The sequence below is a fragment of the Halichoerus grypus genome, chromosome 5, assembly GCF_964656455.1.
Source record: "Halichoerus grypus chromosome 5, mHalGry1.hap1.1, whole genome shotgun sequence".
In the NCBI taxonomy this organism is placed as follows: domain Eukaryota; kingdom Metazoa; phylum Chordata; class Mammalia; order Carnivora; family Phocidae; genus Halichoerus; species Halichoerus grypus.
Genome location: NC_135716.1, coordinates 105,128,659 through 105,144,197, shown reverse-complemented (window position 1 = coordinate 105,144,197; position 15,539 = coordinate 105,128,659). Strand labels below are relative to the sequence as shown.

The 15,539-nt window shown below is 33.5% G+C and overlaps 1 protein-coding gene across 1 annotated transcript in view; it reads left to right on the top strand.

Annotated features, from left to right (window-relative positions):
• AGL (amylo-alpha-1,6-glucosidase and 4-alpha-glucanotransferase) overlaps positions 1–15,539 on the top strand; it is a 77,655-nt gene that overhangs the window by 21,472 nt on the left and 40,644 nt on the right. Inside the window, exons 6-19 of the mRNA XM_036069525.2 lie at positions 2,092–2,273; positions 2,439–2,550; positions 5,671–5,797; positions 6,151–6,253; positions 6,335–6,432; positions 7,093–7,232; positions 8,497–8,684; positions 10,271–10,394; positions 10,971–11,134; positions 11,924–12,025; positions 12,134–12,289; positions 12,385–12,535; positions 15,159–15,283; positions 15,371–15,483. Coding sequence (XP_035925418.2) covers positions 2,092–2,273; positions 2,439–2,550; positions 5,671–5,797; positions 6,151–6,253; positions 6,335–6,432; positions 7,093–7,232; positions 8,497–8,684; positions 10,271–10,394; positions 10,971–11,134; positions 11,924–12,025; positions 12,134–12,289; positions 12,385–12,535; positions 15,159–15,283; positions 15,371–15,483 — 1,885 coding nt within the window. The remainder of the gene's footprint in view (positions 1–2,091; positions 2,274–2,438; positions 2,551–5,670; positions 5,798–6,150; positions 6,254–6,334; positions 6,433–7,092; positions 7,233–8,496; positions 8,685–10,270; positions 10,395–10,970; positions 11,135–11,923; positions 12,026–12,133; positions 12,290–12,384; positions 12,536–15,158; positions 15,284–15,370; positions 15,484–15,539) is intronic.

The following is a 15,539-nucleotide window of genomic DNA, read 5'->3' as shown; positions in this document are numbered from 1 at the left end:
TTCTTACGTATCCTGTCTTCATCCAAGTGTTCATTATAGATATAAATAAATAAATTATATACTACATTATTTACTAAATAAATTACTGAAACTAAAATAATAATGATTTTTAAACTCTGTAAGGATTGTAATGGTGCTCACCTGAGTGAATGAGGCATGAACACACTCATCTGGTTAAGATTGCAAGTTCTGAAGAAACTTGCCCAAATTCATTCCTGCCTGTATGACTTTGTCTGAGTTACTTATCTCTCTGTGCCTCAGTTCCTTATCTGTTAAAGAAACACAATAGTATGTCCTACACAATGTGGTAGGACATGAGGATTAATAAATTAGGATATTTAACTGGTATATGGTAGGTATTCAACAGTTGTTATTACTTTTTGTTTCATGTATATTGACCACTCAGGCTCCTCAGTATGAATTCAGGGGCATTACTCTATCTTAAAGATGAAACAGAATATGTATAGCTTTTATTTGTTTACTTAAAAATTAAAACAAATATTCTTTAATGTTGTAAATACTTGGAATACCTGGCAGAACTCCTCTGATTCTGATTCTGAATTTACTGATACAAATGGATAGTAAGATGTAAGCTACACCCTTGTCCTTTGACTATGTTTCTTTTAGCAATTTCTCAGCCTCACTTTTATCAGTCTTACTAAAACAATGTATCTTATTAACCATTCAAGATTAGCTATACAAAGAGGTTGCCTGTGAGAGAACTGAGTTTTCTTCCATCAGAATTGTCTAAGCACAATAAAATAAAACAAACAAACAAACCCACCTCTCTAGAATGAAAAAGCTCCATGAGGACAGGAGCCTTGCTCACTTTTGCTGCAGAATATCCATCTCCCAGAATAGTGCCTGGGACAGATCACATTCTGAGTGATGTAAACATATGAATGGATTTTGAGTTAACATGCTGTCCTCAGGCAGTGCTACCCATCAGATACTTGGGTAGATGTGCCTGGGCCTTGGCTGGAGCTGGGACTGGTTTGAGACGTGAGTACTAAGAAGAGTGGGTGAGATGAGGAAGGACATGTTCAAAGAAAGAGAAGGACGAAGATGTAGCAAACCTCCCTCAAAGGTTTAGCAGAAATGAGAAGGACCAAAAGAGAGAAGGAAAAATAAAAAACCACCAAAATAAAGATACCTTTTGTAAATCAAAGAAGTATTTTATAAATCAATGAAGGAATAATCAGTAATGGCAAATGTTACAGAGGTTAAATGGATGAAGTTGAGAAAGTAGCACTAAATCTCATGATTAGGAGGCTTAGAGTAACGTCAGTGGAGTGCTGGATGCAGCAGCAGATTGCAGTGGGAAAAGGAACAAGACTGTGGGGAGAAAGTGGAAGCAGATTCAGGTTGGATTTTCTAGACATTTGGTCTGATACTAATAGACTACAGAAGTCAGAGAAATAACTGTGTTTGAGTAGGATGTGTATTTGTATTCGTAGCCTTAGGGAGATACAATCATATTTAAAGATCTAGAGGAAGGAAACTCACCTCCCTACTCCTTCTCCCCCCAAAAATATAGGAAGAAATGATTATGCAGGAAAAAAGGTGTAAATGACATTCTGAGTTCTGAAGATTGGGCAGAAGCCCTGTCTGGCTTGCAGGAAAGATGTTTTTCAGGCTTAGAAGGAGTGTTCCAAACTGTAGTTGACTGTCAAAATGGACCAAGGACAAGGCCCTTCTTAACTCTCACAATAGTAAACATGTCATTACAGGGGTGTTAATAAGTCAGTGTTGCATCTTACAACAATTAAAAATTCCTACAACAGAAACGAAAAATGTATGGTGAAGTGGATGACAGGACACCACAACCAAGAAATGTTTTTCACATTACAGTATCATAAATTGTGATAAATATTTTAAATTAATATCAAATATTTAATATAAAATGTAACATATGAATATATAATATATAGTTTATATAATATAATTATAATATAATATTTAAGTATTGATGTCTAATATATAAGAAAATGAGTGGTGGATGTTGATATTTTGTTTCATCTTTAAACTTAACATAGATACTAACTTCGCTTTAATTACAAGATATTTCTTTATGTTTCCTTTTTATTTAAGCTGCTAATAGTAGATGGATCCAGGAACATCCAGAAAGTGCATATAACCTTGTAAATTCTCCACACTTAAAACCTGCCTGGGTCTTAGACAGAGCACTGTGGCATTTATCCTGTGACGTTGCAGAAGGGAAATATAAAGAAAAAGGAGTACCTGCTTTGATTGAAAATGATCATCAAATGAATGTCAGTATGTATAGAGGAGTACCACACTAAAACAGAAAAACAAAATTTCTAAAGTACAAAGTAAATGTATGGTTGAAAATTATTTAGAGTCTATCTTTAATTTGATAAATAATATTTAGTGAAAAGATTTTAAATATATTTTTTTTAACTATTGAAATTTTTCAGTGCATTCGAAAAATAATTTGGGAGGATATTTTTCCAAAGACTCAACTCTGGGAATTTTTCCAAGTAGACGTTTACAAAGCAGTTGAGCAATTTAGAGGACTTCTTACACAAGGTAAAGGATATACATTAAAACGTTCCTAACAATTTTAAGAAGTTTATTATTACCCTTAAAGGGATAACCCTTCTTTTCTCTGGTTAAGACATTGTTAAATCTGTTATTATTATATATTTGTGTTACTATAAACTGTGGTCCTAGAAGCTATCTGAGAATTAGCAGAGGTATCTAAAGGGCATGTCATAATAATACATAACATAATTATTTCCCTTGGGGACTGTTTCTTACTATTGGTTCCTTAGCACAATACTCAGAATATAGTAGAGCTCAATATGTGTTTGTTAAGTGCATGAATGAGAGGTAAGTAGAGCAGATTACTGCAGCTGCCAAAGGTAGCTTTTAACCTCTAGATAGCAATACCCTGTTTTTATTTTTTTTTTTAATTTATTTATTTATTTTAAGAGAGACGGGGAGAGCATCGGGGTGGAGGGAGAGGCACAGGGAAAGGGAGAGGGAGAGAGAGAGAATCTCAAGCAGACTCCCTGTTGAATGCAGAGCCCAATGCAGGGCTTGATCCCACGACCCAGAGATCATGACTCGAGCAGAAATCAAGAGTCGGACGGACGTTGTTCAACTGACTGAGCCACCCAGGTGCCCTTAACCTTTTTTTTTAAGATTTTATTTTTAAGTAATCTCTATACCCAGGGTGGGACTCAAACTCACAACCCCAAGATCAAGAGTCACATGCTCTATTACCAAGGCAGTCTTTTGATAGATTATTTCCAGTTTTTTCATCATTCATTCAATATGTATCTTTTGAGCCACTTAGTATGTACTAGGCACTCTCCCAGGCATGGGGGTTCAGTGGTGAACATAGCAAGCCCTTACTTTTGTAGAACTTATATCCTTATAAGCAATATTATAGAAAATATATCCTTGTATGTGTTATCTTTACTTATGTGAGTAAATCTGCAGGATAAATTGTTAGACATAGAATTTCTGGGTCAAAGAGTATACAAATTTAATGATAAATTTACAATAGATATGTCCAGTTGCTTTTCAACACAAATTGTACCAGTTTACATTATCATTAACTAAACCCTCACTAGCATTAGATACCATTAATCCTCATAATGTTTGTCAATCAGGCAAAACATTCCTTATTTTAATTGCTAGTTCTTTGCTCATTAGTGTAGTACCTTTTCACATGTTACTTTGCCATTTATAGATCTTCCATTAATTGTCTATTAATGTTCTTTCCCTATTTTTTCTATTGGGCTGTTTGACTTTTTCACATTGACTTATTAATATTGGTGATTCCTTATTATACTGGCCTCAAATATGTCCTCCTAGTATGCTGTTGATCTCTTAACTCTTGATTATGGTATTTTTTTTTCAGTGTAGTCAAATTTGTCAGTTTTTATGGCTTCCAATTTCACATCATGCTTAGAAAAAACCTTCCATCAACTTGTTTTCTTAAAAAAAATTCTGTTTTCTTCTAATAATCTTATTTATTTTTTACATTTTACAAATGTTCAGGGGGCACGTAGCTCAGTCAGTTAAGCATCTGACTCTTGATTTTGGGTCAGGTCATAATCTCAGGGTCATGGGATCGAGCCCCATATCAGGCTCCACGCTCAGCAGGGAGTCTGCTTGGGATTCTCTCTCTCCCTCTCCGTCTGCCCCTCCCTACATCACACACACACTCTCTCTCTCTCAAATAAATAAATCTTTAAAAATAAATAAATAAATAAATGTTCAATACACCTAGGGTTTATTTTTGTGTGTTATATAAAGTATTTATTTTTAATCAAAAAATGGTATTGAGTTGATAATCCATCCTTTTATACTGATTTGTTGTACACCATTAAGACGTCGTAGTGTAGTCCTATACTAAATGTATGTGGATTTGTTATGTATACTATTCCAGTAATCTTTTATTCACTCTATCAATACTAAAGACTGTTTTATCATTTACACTAATTGTATAAGCTTTTCTTTTTTTCAAACACTTCCTGGCAGTTTTTTTTTCTTCTTCTTTTTTTTTACGATTTTATTTATTTGAGAGAGAGAATGAGCAGGTGGAGGAGCAGAGGGAGAGGGAGAAGCAGACTCCCTACAGAGCAGGGAGCCCAATGCAGGGCTCAGTCCCAGGACCCTGGGATCATGACCTGTGCTAAAGGCAGACACACTTAACCCACTGAGCAACTCAGATGCCCCATTGGCAGGTTTAATATATTTACTCTTCCAAATGAACCTCAGAAACTAAATTTTAAGAATCTATTTATATTTTATCTTATTTTGTTTGTGGTTTTATAAGCCACTCCAAGGTCTCTAGAATAAGCCAGATATTAATTAGTTAATATAAAAGCAAGCCCAATTAAGGAGCGTACTTGATGTAATAAGCACTGGACGTTATATGCAACTGATGAATCACTAAACTCTACCTGTGAAACTAATAATACACTATGTGTCAATTGATTTTAAATTTAAAAAAGAATAATAAATAAAAAATTAATAAAATCAAGCCCAGTGGAGGCAGTCTGCACAACACCTAATTTATTAGGAATGAGTTCCAGAAAAGGGATGAAAATTCTTTCCACAAAACATTTATTTACTTTTTCATTTTTTATTATTATATAAGGAATATACTTCTTGGTAAAAAGGAAAAAAGTATAAAAACAAGCTTTTGTGTTTCAGAGAATGCAAAGAAAGTCAATTTGTTAATAAGACTTACTTTTGAATAGAAAGCGATGTTTGAAGAAAAAGTACTCCTAATATTAGTGTATTTGGTAACACCTAGAAGGAAAATTGTACCACCAACATCTTAATGCCCTAAAAATTGTAGTAAGAGAATGCTAAGGCAGAAAAGTGGGGCAGGGGTTGAACTGATAAGAATCCCTGTGTTTTTCTTCTATAATGTTCTTCTTCTTTCCAGTCTGTCTCTCCCTCTCTTTCTGTGTGTGTGTGTGTGTGTGTGTGTGTGTGTGTGTGTGTGTGTGTGTGTGTGTTAGGTGGTGTGCAGGAAGATGGGGGGCAGGTAGGAAGGATGCTTGTAAAAAAACATTTGTTTTATTTTTCTGTGAAAAAATTGTAAACTAAAAATTTGGTTATCAGTAACAGTTATAATCTCCTTGTGGATGTTTGCACTTAAGATATCATCTTTCTTTCTTTCAGAAAATAGGAAAATAACAACCAAGCCTGATCCAAAGGAACACCTTAAGATTATTCAGGATCCTGAATACAGAAGGCTTGGCTGTACTGTAGATATGAACATTGCACTAGCAACTTTCATACCACATGAGTATGTTATGTATTTTTCCTATGAAATAAAGGATAATATTACTTACAAACCTTTATGGCTAGTATTAAAATCCTGAAAAGAAAATCAAATAAAGTAATTCACCATAATTCTACTAGTTCAAATGAATGATGTTTTCCTCTTTTTTCTGTGTGGTGGACCGTGGTCCTATATGTGTATATAAAATTTTTTACAGTTGAAAAACGTCTTCAGCCATTAATTAAGATCCTGATGAATATGTTTAAAGTTTCAAATAAATAAATAAATAAAATTTCTATGACCCTTGTTAGAAAATTTTTAAATACAGAATTTTAAAACCATTAAATATTCAGTGTGTATTGTTCTCTTTGCTCTAGCAAGGGCCCAGCTGCAATTGATGAATGCTGTAATTGGTTCCGTAAGAGAATTGAGGAGTTAAATTCAGAGAAGCATCAACTCATGAACTATCATCAGGAACAGGTTTCACCTACTTTTGAACTGTTTTTCTTTGAGTCTTAATGTTGTTGCTTTCACTGACATATATAATTTAATGTGTTCCAGGCAGTTAATTGCCTTTTGGGAAATGTGTCTTATGAACGTCTGGCTGGCCACGGCCCTAAATTAGGACCTGTCACTAGAAAACATCCTTTAGTTACCAGGTATTCCATTTTTGTTTTCTTCTCATTTCTTCTCATTAAAGGTTAAAAATTGAAAATTGCATTTAACTTTTTGAATTAATCTGAGTGTTTTCCTTCAATGTGTGACTTCAGTACATTTTTTAATTGAAATAGAAGTTTTGATTTGGTAACTAGGGTTAATATTAATTAATTTTGTTAGGCCAGTCCTTAAAGAAGCTATCATCAGTATTAATCAATTTACAATGATTACATTAATGTTTCTGGAGGACTACATACTTACTAATAAATTCCAAAGTTAATCGAATTGAGCCAGCATTTAGCTCCTCATCTTGTAGGTAATGTGCAGCACAGATTAGGCAACTGAAGTGTAGTAAAAGCTTTTGCAAAGTAACATCAATACTTCAGTGATTTTCTTAGTAATTTTATGAGATTTTTAAATTTATTATTTAAAATGTTAATCAGATAATGCTATAATGCTGACTTTCCATTTCTCAAATCTTAGTAGATTTACTCAGAAAGTCTTCTGAAGATTTTCGACCTATAACAAAGTTTATTTCCTGTAGTGTAAAACTAATCTTTATTCTCTTTATGAGGGAGGAGGTTTAATTTTAATAGTACTAATTTAAATTCTCTCCAAAGAATCTCTCTATATGGATTTAATATTTAATTGCATCTCCATAGATATTTTACGTTCCCATTTGAAGAAATGACCCTCTCCGCAGAAGAATCTATGATTCATAACCCAAATAAAGCTTGTTTTCTGATGGCGCATAATGGATGGGTAATGGGAGATGATCCCCTTCGAAACTTTGCTGAACCTGGTACATCATTTTTGTTAACTTCTCTGTGGATAGGGAAAGAAAAGTTTACAGCAAGCTCAAAATATAAACTGTTTCGTTGACTTTTTTCCCCACTAAGCTAATAGTTCTTAAACTATTTTATCAGAGAGGTGCATACAGTTCAAGAGAGAAGAGAAGGGTTGGACAAAAAGGATGGGATTCATCTTTTCCTTTCCCCTCCTAGTCCTTATATGCTCAACTAGAATGGCTTTTATCTATTTTGTATTATGGTTCTGCATAAGATTTTTTATGGTTAAAAACTTAATCTGTTGCATTTTTAAAATACATTTAAAACCACTGCTATTACAATTATATTGCCATAAGAGATATTTTCATTCATTAGCCAGAGGGGTATTAAGGTATTTGAATAGCAGTTACACTAGAAACTAATTTTAGGTTCCCCCTCACTCCTAGCATTTTATTTTTCTACAGCTATTTCTTTGCCAGAAAGAATTTTGCTGGGGACCCATCAATATGTTTTTCAACATTTAGAAGTCTTTTTGAATGACTTTAAATTTAATTCAAAAATCTCCTTTTTTTTTTTTTTTAAAAGAATGTACTTTGGGTTTAAGTATCTCTGCCTTTTCCTTTCTAGTCATTCTAAATGAAAAAAGGCATTCTACTATATGCTGTGGATTTAATGTAACTAGTGCCAAAATGAGTAGCAAGGTGGAAACACAGCTTTAAATGTTTTAGACAGAGGGGCACCTCGGTGGCTCAGTTGGTTAGGTATCCAACTCTTGATTTTTGGCTTGGGTCATGATCTCATGGTTGTGGGATTGAGCCCCACATCAGGCTCCACACTCAGCAGGGAGTCTGCTTGAGATTCTCTTTCTCCCTCTCCCTCTGCCTCTCCTGCTCATGCTCTCTATCTCTCTCTCTCAAATAAATAAAGAAAGAAATCTTTTAGGAAGAAATGTTTTTGGTAGAACGCTGTCTTCAAAGGGCCTGTGATATTACTATAACTGATTTCCTTTAAAAGAAGGAACTTGATTTTTTTTACGCTAAGTACACATTTTTAGGAGAGACTCTAGGTTGAATTTTAGCAAAATAGATATGAGATATAAATTAATATTAATTTTTTAAGCTTTATAGATTTAGATACCCATACCATTTTAGACATAATTTTAACCAATATATGGTTTGTGGTAGAAATAGTCAATGTGATTTAAAAACAACGTTTCCTTGAAGTAAATGTTTTCATGTTATTTCTTGAACCATTGAAAGCAAGCTCCTTTCTTAACAGGCTCAGAAGTTTATCTAAGGAGAGAACTTATTTGCTGGGGAGACAGCGTTAAATTACGCTATGGGAATAAACCAGAAGACTGTCCTTTTCTCTGGGCACACATGAAAAAATACACTGAAATAGCTGCAACTTATTTCCAGGGAGTGCGTCTTGATAACTGCCACTCAACACCTCTTCATGTAGCCGAGGTACAGAAAAACAATTCATCTACATTAAGCAAAGAAATGTAGTATTCTTTCCTTGCTTTCCTTAAATAAAATACGCAAGTACGTGTTTCCTCTTGCTAGTTAGACACCAGCATTGATTTGGTGGTAGTATTTAACACTTCGGCATAACTTCTCAATTCTAACAAAATCTTTTGATGCGGTTGTTATGGAATACTGGGCTATAAAATGTTTAACGAGTTAATATTTTTATTTCAGTTTAGGGAAGTAGATCATATTGTCTCTGATAATATATATGTAACCATATTGCCATGCATATTATTAAAATATTACTAATATTTTCTTATTAACTTTTAAAGGGTTAATATTAATATTTTAATAATATGCAAACATCTCTCTTAGTCTTGTTATTTTCTGGTTGGTTGGTTTTAATATAATAGACACTGAAGTCACTTGTTACATATGATATTTATGCACTAACATTACAGTATATTGAAGCTTATTTTAGCCTCATTGATTCCATTTTTATTGATTTTTATAAAAATGTAAGTGTAAACATAAAGGCGGTTTATCCCTCTTTGGGCTTTTTACAGAAACTGGGGCAGTGCCAAAATTTATAGCGTTATCTTCTAACACCACTTTGTAAACACAATTTTCATCCTATTTATAAGATCTTTGATAGCTTCCTAGTGACAACTTAGTGTTCTTTGGGAATGTATACTTATCTGGAAAATATCTATTTGTTATATTAAGGCAACATTATAATGAATATGTTTCAAGTCCTATGATGAAAAATTGACTTGATATGGAAGAATTTAGTGAACATTAGTTAAGGTGGTAGAACATTTTTTAGCTCCAAAAACTAGCAGAGGTTTTTCCTTATTGTGCTCTTAGCAACAGCAAAATATATATATAATTCTAAGATTATTATAACATTTTGGCAAAACAGAAAATTAAAACTCAATTTGCTTGATTTTAAGTTACAAAATCTTCTAGGACCCTACTTGTTAGCTCATAGAATTTCAGTTCTTTTATTAACCTTTGTGCAAACATTATGTTAAAAAAATCAGAACCAATTTGATTTCTGATTAAGAATTGATTGCCATTTGTAGGAAAAGCTGGCTTTAGTATAGTTAGTCAGACCTAATCTTTGCAATAGCTAAATGATTCACCAGCAGGGAATTTACCAATAATGGCCTAGTCAAAACCTGCAAATTATTAGTCTGGTTAGAGGTATTAAAAACAAACCCACATAAAACAGGGTGAAAGCCTAGCAGAATCACAGTGTTGTGGTTTACATTTTTTAATGTGACACTAACATTTTTCTTCTTCCTTTTTTTCCTCTTTGTGTCTTTTTATCTTTGCAAAATCTAATCTTCCTTTTTAACTGTTTTAATCTCTTTATAAATTCTCTTGTTTCCTATGTATTGGTGTGTTTTATGTTTTCTTACATATGCACAATTAAATTTATTTGGAAATTCTTCTTGGATTTCCATTTTGTCTTGTTCTATGACATTTTCCTATGTCAAATCCATGCCTGGTCTTGTCTCCTTTCCTTCCCCCCACTTGCTTTTCTTTTTGTGTTACATTTGTGACTGTGCTTTTTGCAGTACATGTTGGATGCTGCTAGGAAGCTGCAACCCAATTTGTATGTAGTAGCTGAACTGTTCACAGGAAGTGAAGACCTGGACAATATCTTTGTTACTAGACTGGGCATTAGTTCCCTAATAAGAGGTAGGCTTGCTGAAGTGTATTTCCCATCTAAAACTTTAGTTTTTGTTTAAGTAGATTAAAAGGCATTTAATAGCATTATATACAAAGTTTAATAATTTTCAACATAGTTAATGTTCTTTTAAGTACTCTACACAAACTTTTCTCTAACTCAGTCTGTTTTTATCAGGAAAAATTTCCACTTTGGGGTAAAATATCTCATTTTAAATTGAAAAACCAGTAGGATGAATTGATGACTCATGAACAAAGCATTTTTTTGTTTATGAAAATATACAAATCTGGTTTTCATCTCTTACTTGGATAGATGATATAGTCTTAGATTTTTTTCCATAGATCTTATATAACCAACATCCTAATAAACAACATATGTTCCCTTTTACCTACATGAGCCATTTCTCTGGCCAATTATAGAGAAGACTTTGTGTCACTTAAACTAATAGACATTTGTTTAAATGTTTAAAGCAGTTTTATTTTTGATAATATTTTTGTGGTCTTTTTTTGGAAATTTAGTCTTGATAAGAAACCTAACCTTGAACAATAATAAGGAAGATTGTTAAAATATTCTGTTATGCTTTGCAGAGGCAATGAGTGCATATAATAGCCATGAAGAGGGCAGATTGGTTTATAGATATGGAGGAGAACCTGTTGGATCCTTTGTTCAGCCCCGTTTGAGGCCGTTAATGCCGGCCATTGCACATGCCCTGTTTATGGATATTACCCACGATAATGAGTGTCCCATTGTGGTAAGCATCTAATCTGTTTCTTGTATTTACTTGTTTTGCTAAACTCATATGTGGAATTTAAGAAGCATAACAGATGAACATAGTGGGGAAAAAGAGAGAGGCACACAATAAAACAGACTCAACTAAAGAGAACAAACTAAACGTTGATGGAGGGAGGTGGGTGGGGGATGGGCTAAATGGGGGATGGGGATTAAAGAGGGCACTTGTTGGTGAGCACTGGGTGTGGTATGTAAGTGATGAATCACTCAGTTCTACACCCAAAACTAATATTACACTCTATGTTAACTGACTGGAATTTAAATAAAAACTTGGGGGGCGCCTGGGTGGCTCAGTCCTTAAGCGTCTGCCTTCGGCTCAGGTCATGATCCCAGGGTCCTGGGATCGAGCCCCGCATCGGGCTCCCTGCTTGGCAGGGAGCCTGCTTCTCCCTCTCCCTCTGCTGCTGCTCCCCGACTTGTGCTCTCTCTCTCTGTCAAATAAATAAATAAAATATTTTAATAAATAAATAAATACTTGGAAAAGGAAAAAATAAATAATGTTTTGATCTGATATTTAGTGGCAATATCCACATACTTCAAAATCATGTCTTAGATTTATAAGTTTGTGGTACATAGTTTTTGAATGTTTTGTTAGTTTTAAAGCAAATTAATATCAAAAAATAATAAAATAAAGCCAATTAATGTCTTATAGTGTGTAACTATGTAACTATCCTTTTACTTCATTATGCCATAGGATGGCACTTTGCATTTGAAAGAAAATAAACTTTGGGGGTTTTTTATTGTTTTCTAGCATAGGTCAGAATATGATGCTCTCCCAAGTACCACGATTGTTTCTATGGCATGTTGTGCTAGTGGAAGTACTAAAGGCTATGATGAATTAGTGCCTCATCAGGTATGTCTTTGTGTTGTTTTTTTTTTTAAATCCACATGGCCAACGACTTTGAGCATTTTTACTAAAAGTTCTTATTATAATTAAAATGTATACATTCACTTTGTTCAGATTTCAGTGGTTTCTGAAGAACGGTTTTATACTAAGTGGAATCCTGGAGCATCTCCATCAAATACAGGTGAAGTTAATTTCCAAAGTGGAATTATTGCAGCCAGATGTGCTATCAATAAACTTCATCAAGAACTTGGGGCCAAGGGTTTCATTCAGGCAAGAAACTAAATTTTTGTAAGTTTCTTAAGGTTCAATTTCAAGTAAGTCTTTCCAGTTTGAGCGCTAACATGTTTTCTCTTTCTCTTTCCCAGGTGTATGTGGATCAGGTTGATGAAGACATAGTGGCAGTAACAAGACATTCACCCAGCATTCATCAGTCTGTTGTGTCTGTGTCTAGAACTGCTTTCAGGAATCCTAAGACTTCATTTTACAGCAAGGAAGTGCCTCAAATGTGCATCCCTGGTAATGCAACTTAAAAATGTTATTGTGATTATAACACAGTGCAAGTGTGGCTGTAGTTGAGAAAAAGAATTCGAAATTTTGCACTACTTGGGGCACATGGCTGACTCAGTTGGTAGAGCATGCGACTCTTGATCTCAGAGTTATGAGTTCAAGCCCCATGTTGGGTGTAGAGCTTACTTTAAAGAAAGGAAGAAAAGGAAGAAAGAAAGAAATTAAGACTGTGATCACGACCTGAGCCAAAGGCAGACACTCAACCAGGCACTCGGGATGTGTTTTTATAATTGTCAAAGAAGAGCTATGGAGACACTATAATTGCTATATGTTCACAAAAGAGAGAAATTACTGACTATTTAGAAAAGGCTTCTCAAGGGAGGTGGAACTTTAGTTCTTGAAAGATGTAAAAAAAAAAAAAAAATTCATATTAATAGGTGTTAGTAAGACTATTTGGGGACCAGTGAAAATATCTATTTGGTTGAAATAGTGGAGTGACAGAAGGCTAGGAAGGTAATTGAGAATGGATTATGAAAAGCCTTAAATATTAAACTGTTTTCCACTTTGGTTTATATATGGGTATGTATGTACATGCACATACACAAATCCACACTTAGACACACTGCAAATATACATGTGTATACACATATATAAACACATGAATATACATATATATTTCCTGGGTATAAAAGAAATACATGTTTGTTTTATGCAAAGTAGAAAATAGGGAATGAATTAAGAGGAAAATAAAACTACCACTCAAAAAATGTTAATATTTGAGAATATTTCCATAACAGGAATTGTTCCAAGTAGTAAAAATGTAAGTTACCCCAAATTAATTTCCCATGGTCCTGGGATTGAGCCCTGTCTCAGGCTCCCTGCTCAGTGGGGAGCCTGCTTCTCCCTCTTCTCTCTGCTCATGCTCTCTCTCATTATCTCTGTCTCTCTCCCAAATAAATAAATAAAATCTTTAAAATAAATAAATAAAAACACATCCCTAAATCATATCCTTATTATTGCTAGATTTTTTTTCTAGATGTGTGTATTTTATTTCCTTCCTTATTGTTATATATATTATAGCAAAACATTCTCCTGTGCATATAGCAACTGTCCAAGTCTGGCAATTAATTGAGGGGATGAAGATTCCCATAAAAATCATCATATTCTATATTGGTTGCTAGTTATTAAATATGTATTACTCCAGTTTTTAAAGATTATCAACTTGAATAGTTTTAAGGTTAAATGTTCATTAGTTATTTTTAACTGCTTGCAAGTGTATAGTCAGTAATCTTGTCTGATTGTTGCTAATGTACATAGTTTCACATGGTTGCAATCAGTGTGAACAATATATCTCAGGTTTTGTTTTGGTCATTGGTCATTATTAAAACATTTCCATTTTGTCACAAAATTGTGGTTTTCATTATGTTAAATATTTCGTATTTTATTATGTTAGTATTCCATCTTTAATATTCTTTAGTATGTTTGGGGCGCCTAGGTGGCTCAGTCGTTAAGCGTCTGCCTTCAGCTCAGGTCATGATCCCAGGGTCCTGGGATTGAGCCCCGCATCAGGCTCCCTGCTCCATGGGAAGCCTGCTTCTCCCTCTCCCACTCCCCCTGCTTGTGTTCCCTCTCTGGCTGTGTCTCTCTGTCAAGTAAATAAATAAAATCTTTAAAACATATATATATTATTTAGTATGTTTAACAGTGAATATACACTAGGAATAATTCTTTTCTTTTGAACAATTTCTTAGTAATTATTTCAAGAAGTAGAATTTCTGGATCAAAAGGTACTGTTACTTATTGTCAGATTAATGGCTTTGTAAATAACTTAAATAATAAAATTCAAGTTTTATATATCCTTTGACTCAGCAATTCTGCTTCTAGGTGTATCTCTGAGAAACTCTCATATGTTCCATTAGAAGACAGGCACAAGAATATATCTGGTATATTCACACAATGGAATACTATTTGGCATTTGAAACAAATAAGTTGCAGCTTATGTAGCAGTGTGAACAAATCTAAAAAGTACAGTGTTGTTTAATAGAAAGCAAGTTGCAGAAATATATATATATATATATATATATATATATATATAATTTGAATCCACTTTAATAAAACTTGGAAATACGGAAAATAATATATGTTGTTTTGAGAAACAGACATATGTAGTAAAAATACACAGGATCTATGAACACCAAACTGCAGGTAATGGTTACCTCTGAAGGGGAAGAAAGGGTACACATTTGTAATGTTTTCCTTAGCTAGGAAATAGGATCTGGCTTTTTTAAATTTTTCCCTACTTTTTGTATTTCTGAAATTTTTCATTTTTTTTGTAAGTCTTTCAAGGGATTTATTTTCTCTCTGCTTAAAATTAGGAAGGTTATATATATATTGTTCCTAAGAGCTAAGCCATTATTACTTGATAAGATCTTTTTTCAAATAGATGTTTGTTAATTTATGATTTTAAAAACAAAAGCATTTGCGTGAAAAATGCATCTTGGGTAGAATCATCTACTCAGACTGATATTTCATATTCAACTTTAAGTTTAATTAATTAATTAAGTTGAATTAGCAATTCCTAATTTCAGATGGTTTAATATGAAATTTGGTTAATATTTTTATGTATTCCTAGGCAAAATTGAAGAAGTAGTTCTTGAAGCTAGAACTGTTGAGAGAAATACAGAACCTTATCAGAAGGATGAGAATTCAATCAATGGAATGCCAAATATCACAGTAGAAATTAGAGAACATATTCAGGTATTTGGGACTCTCATCTTACTACTGTTTAACATCTTACAGACATTAGAATTATTGATTGAATGGTTTTATACAATTTTTTTCAAGCTTAGTGAAAGTAAAATTGTTAAACAAGCTGGAGTTGCCACAAAAGGACCCAATGAGTATATTCAAGAAATAGAATTTGAAAACTTGTCTCCAGGAAGTGTTATTATATTCAGGTATGTTGGAGTTCAAACTGTTGACTTTGCTTGTAAAATAGATTACATATTCTGTT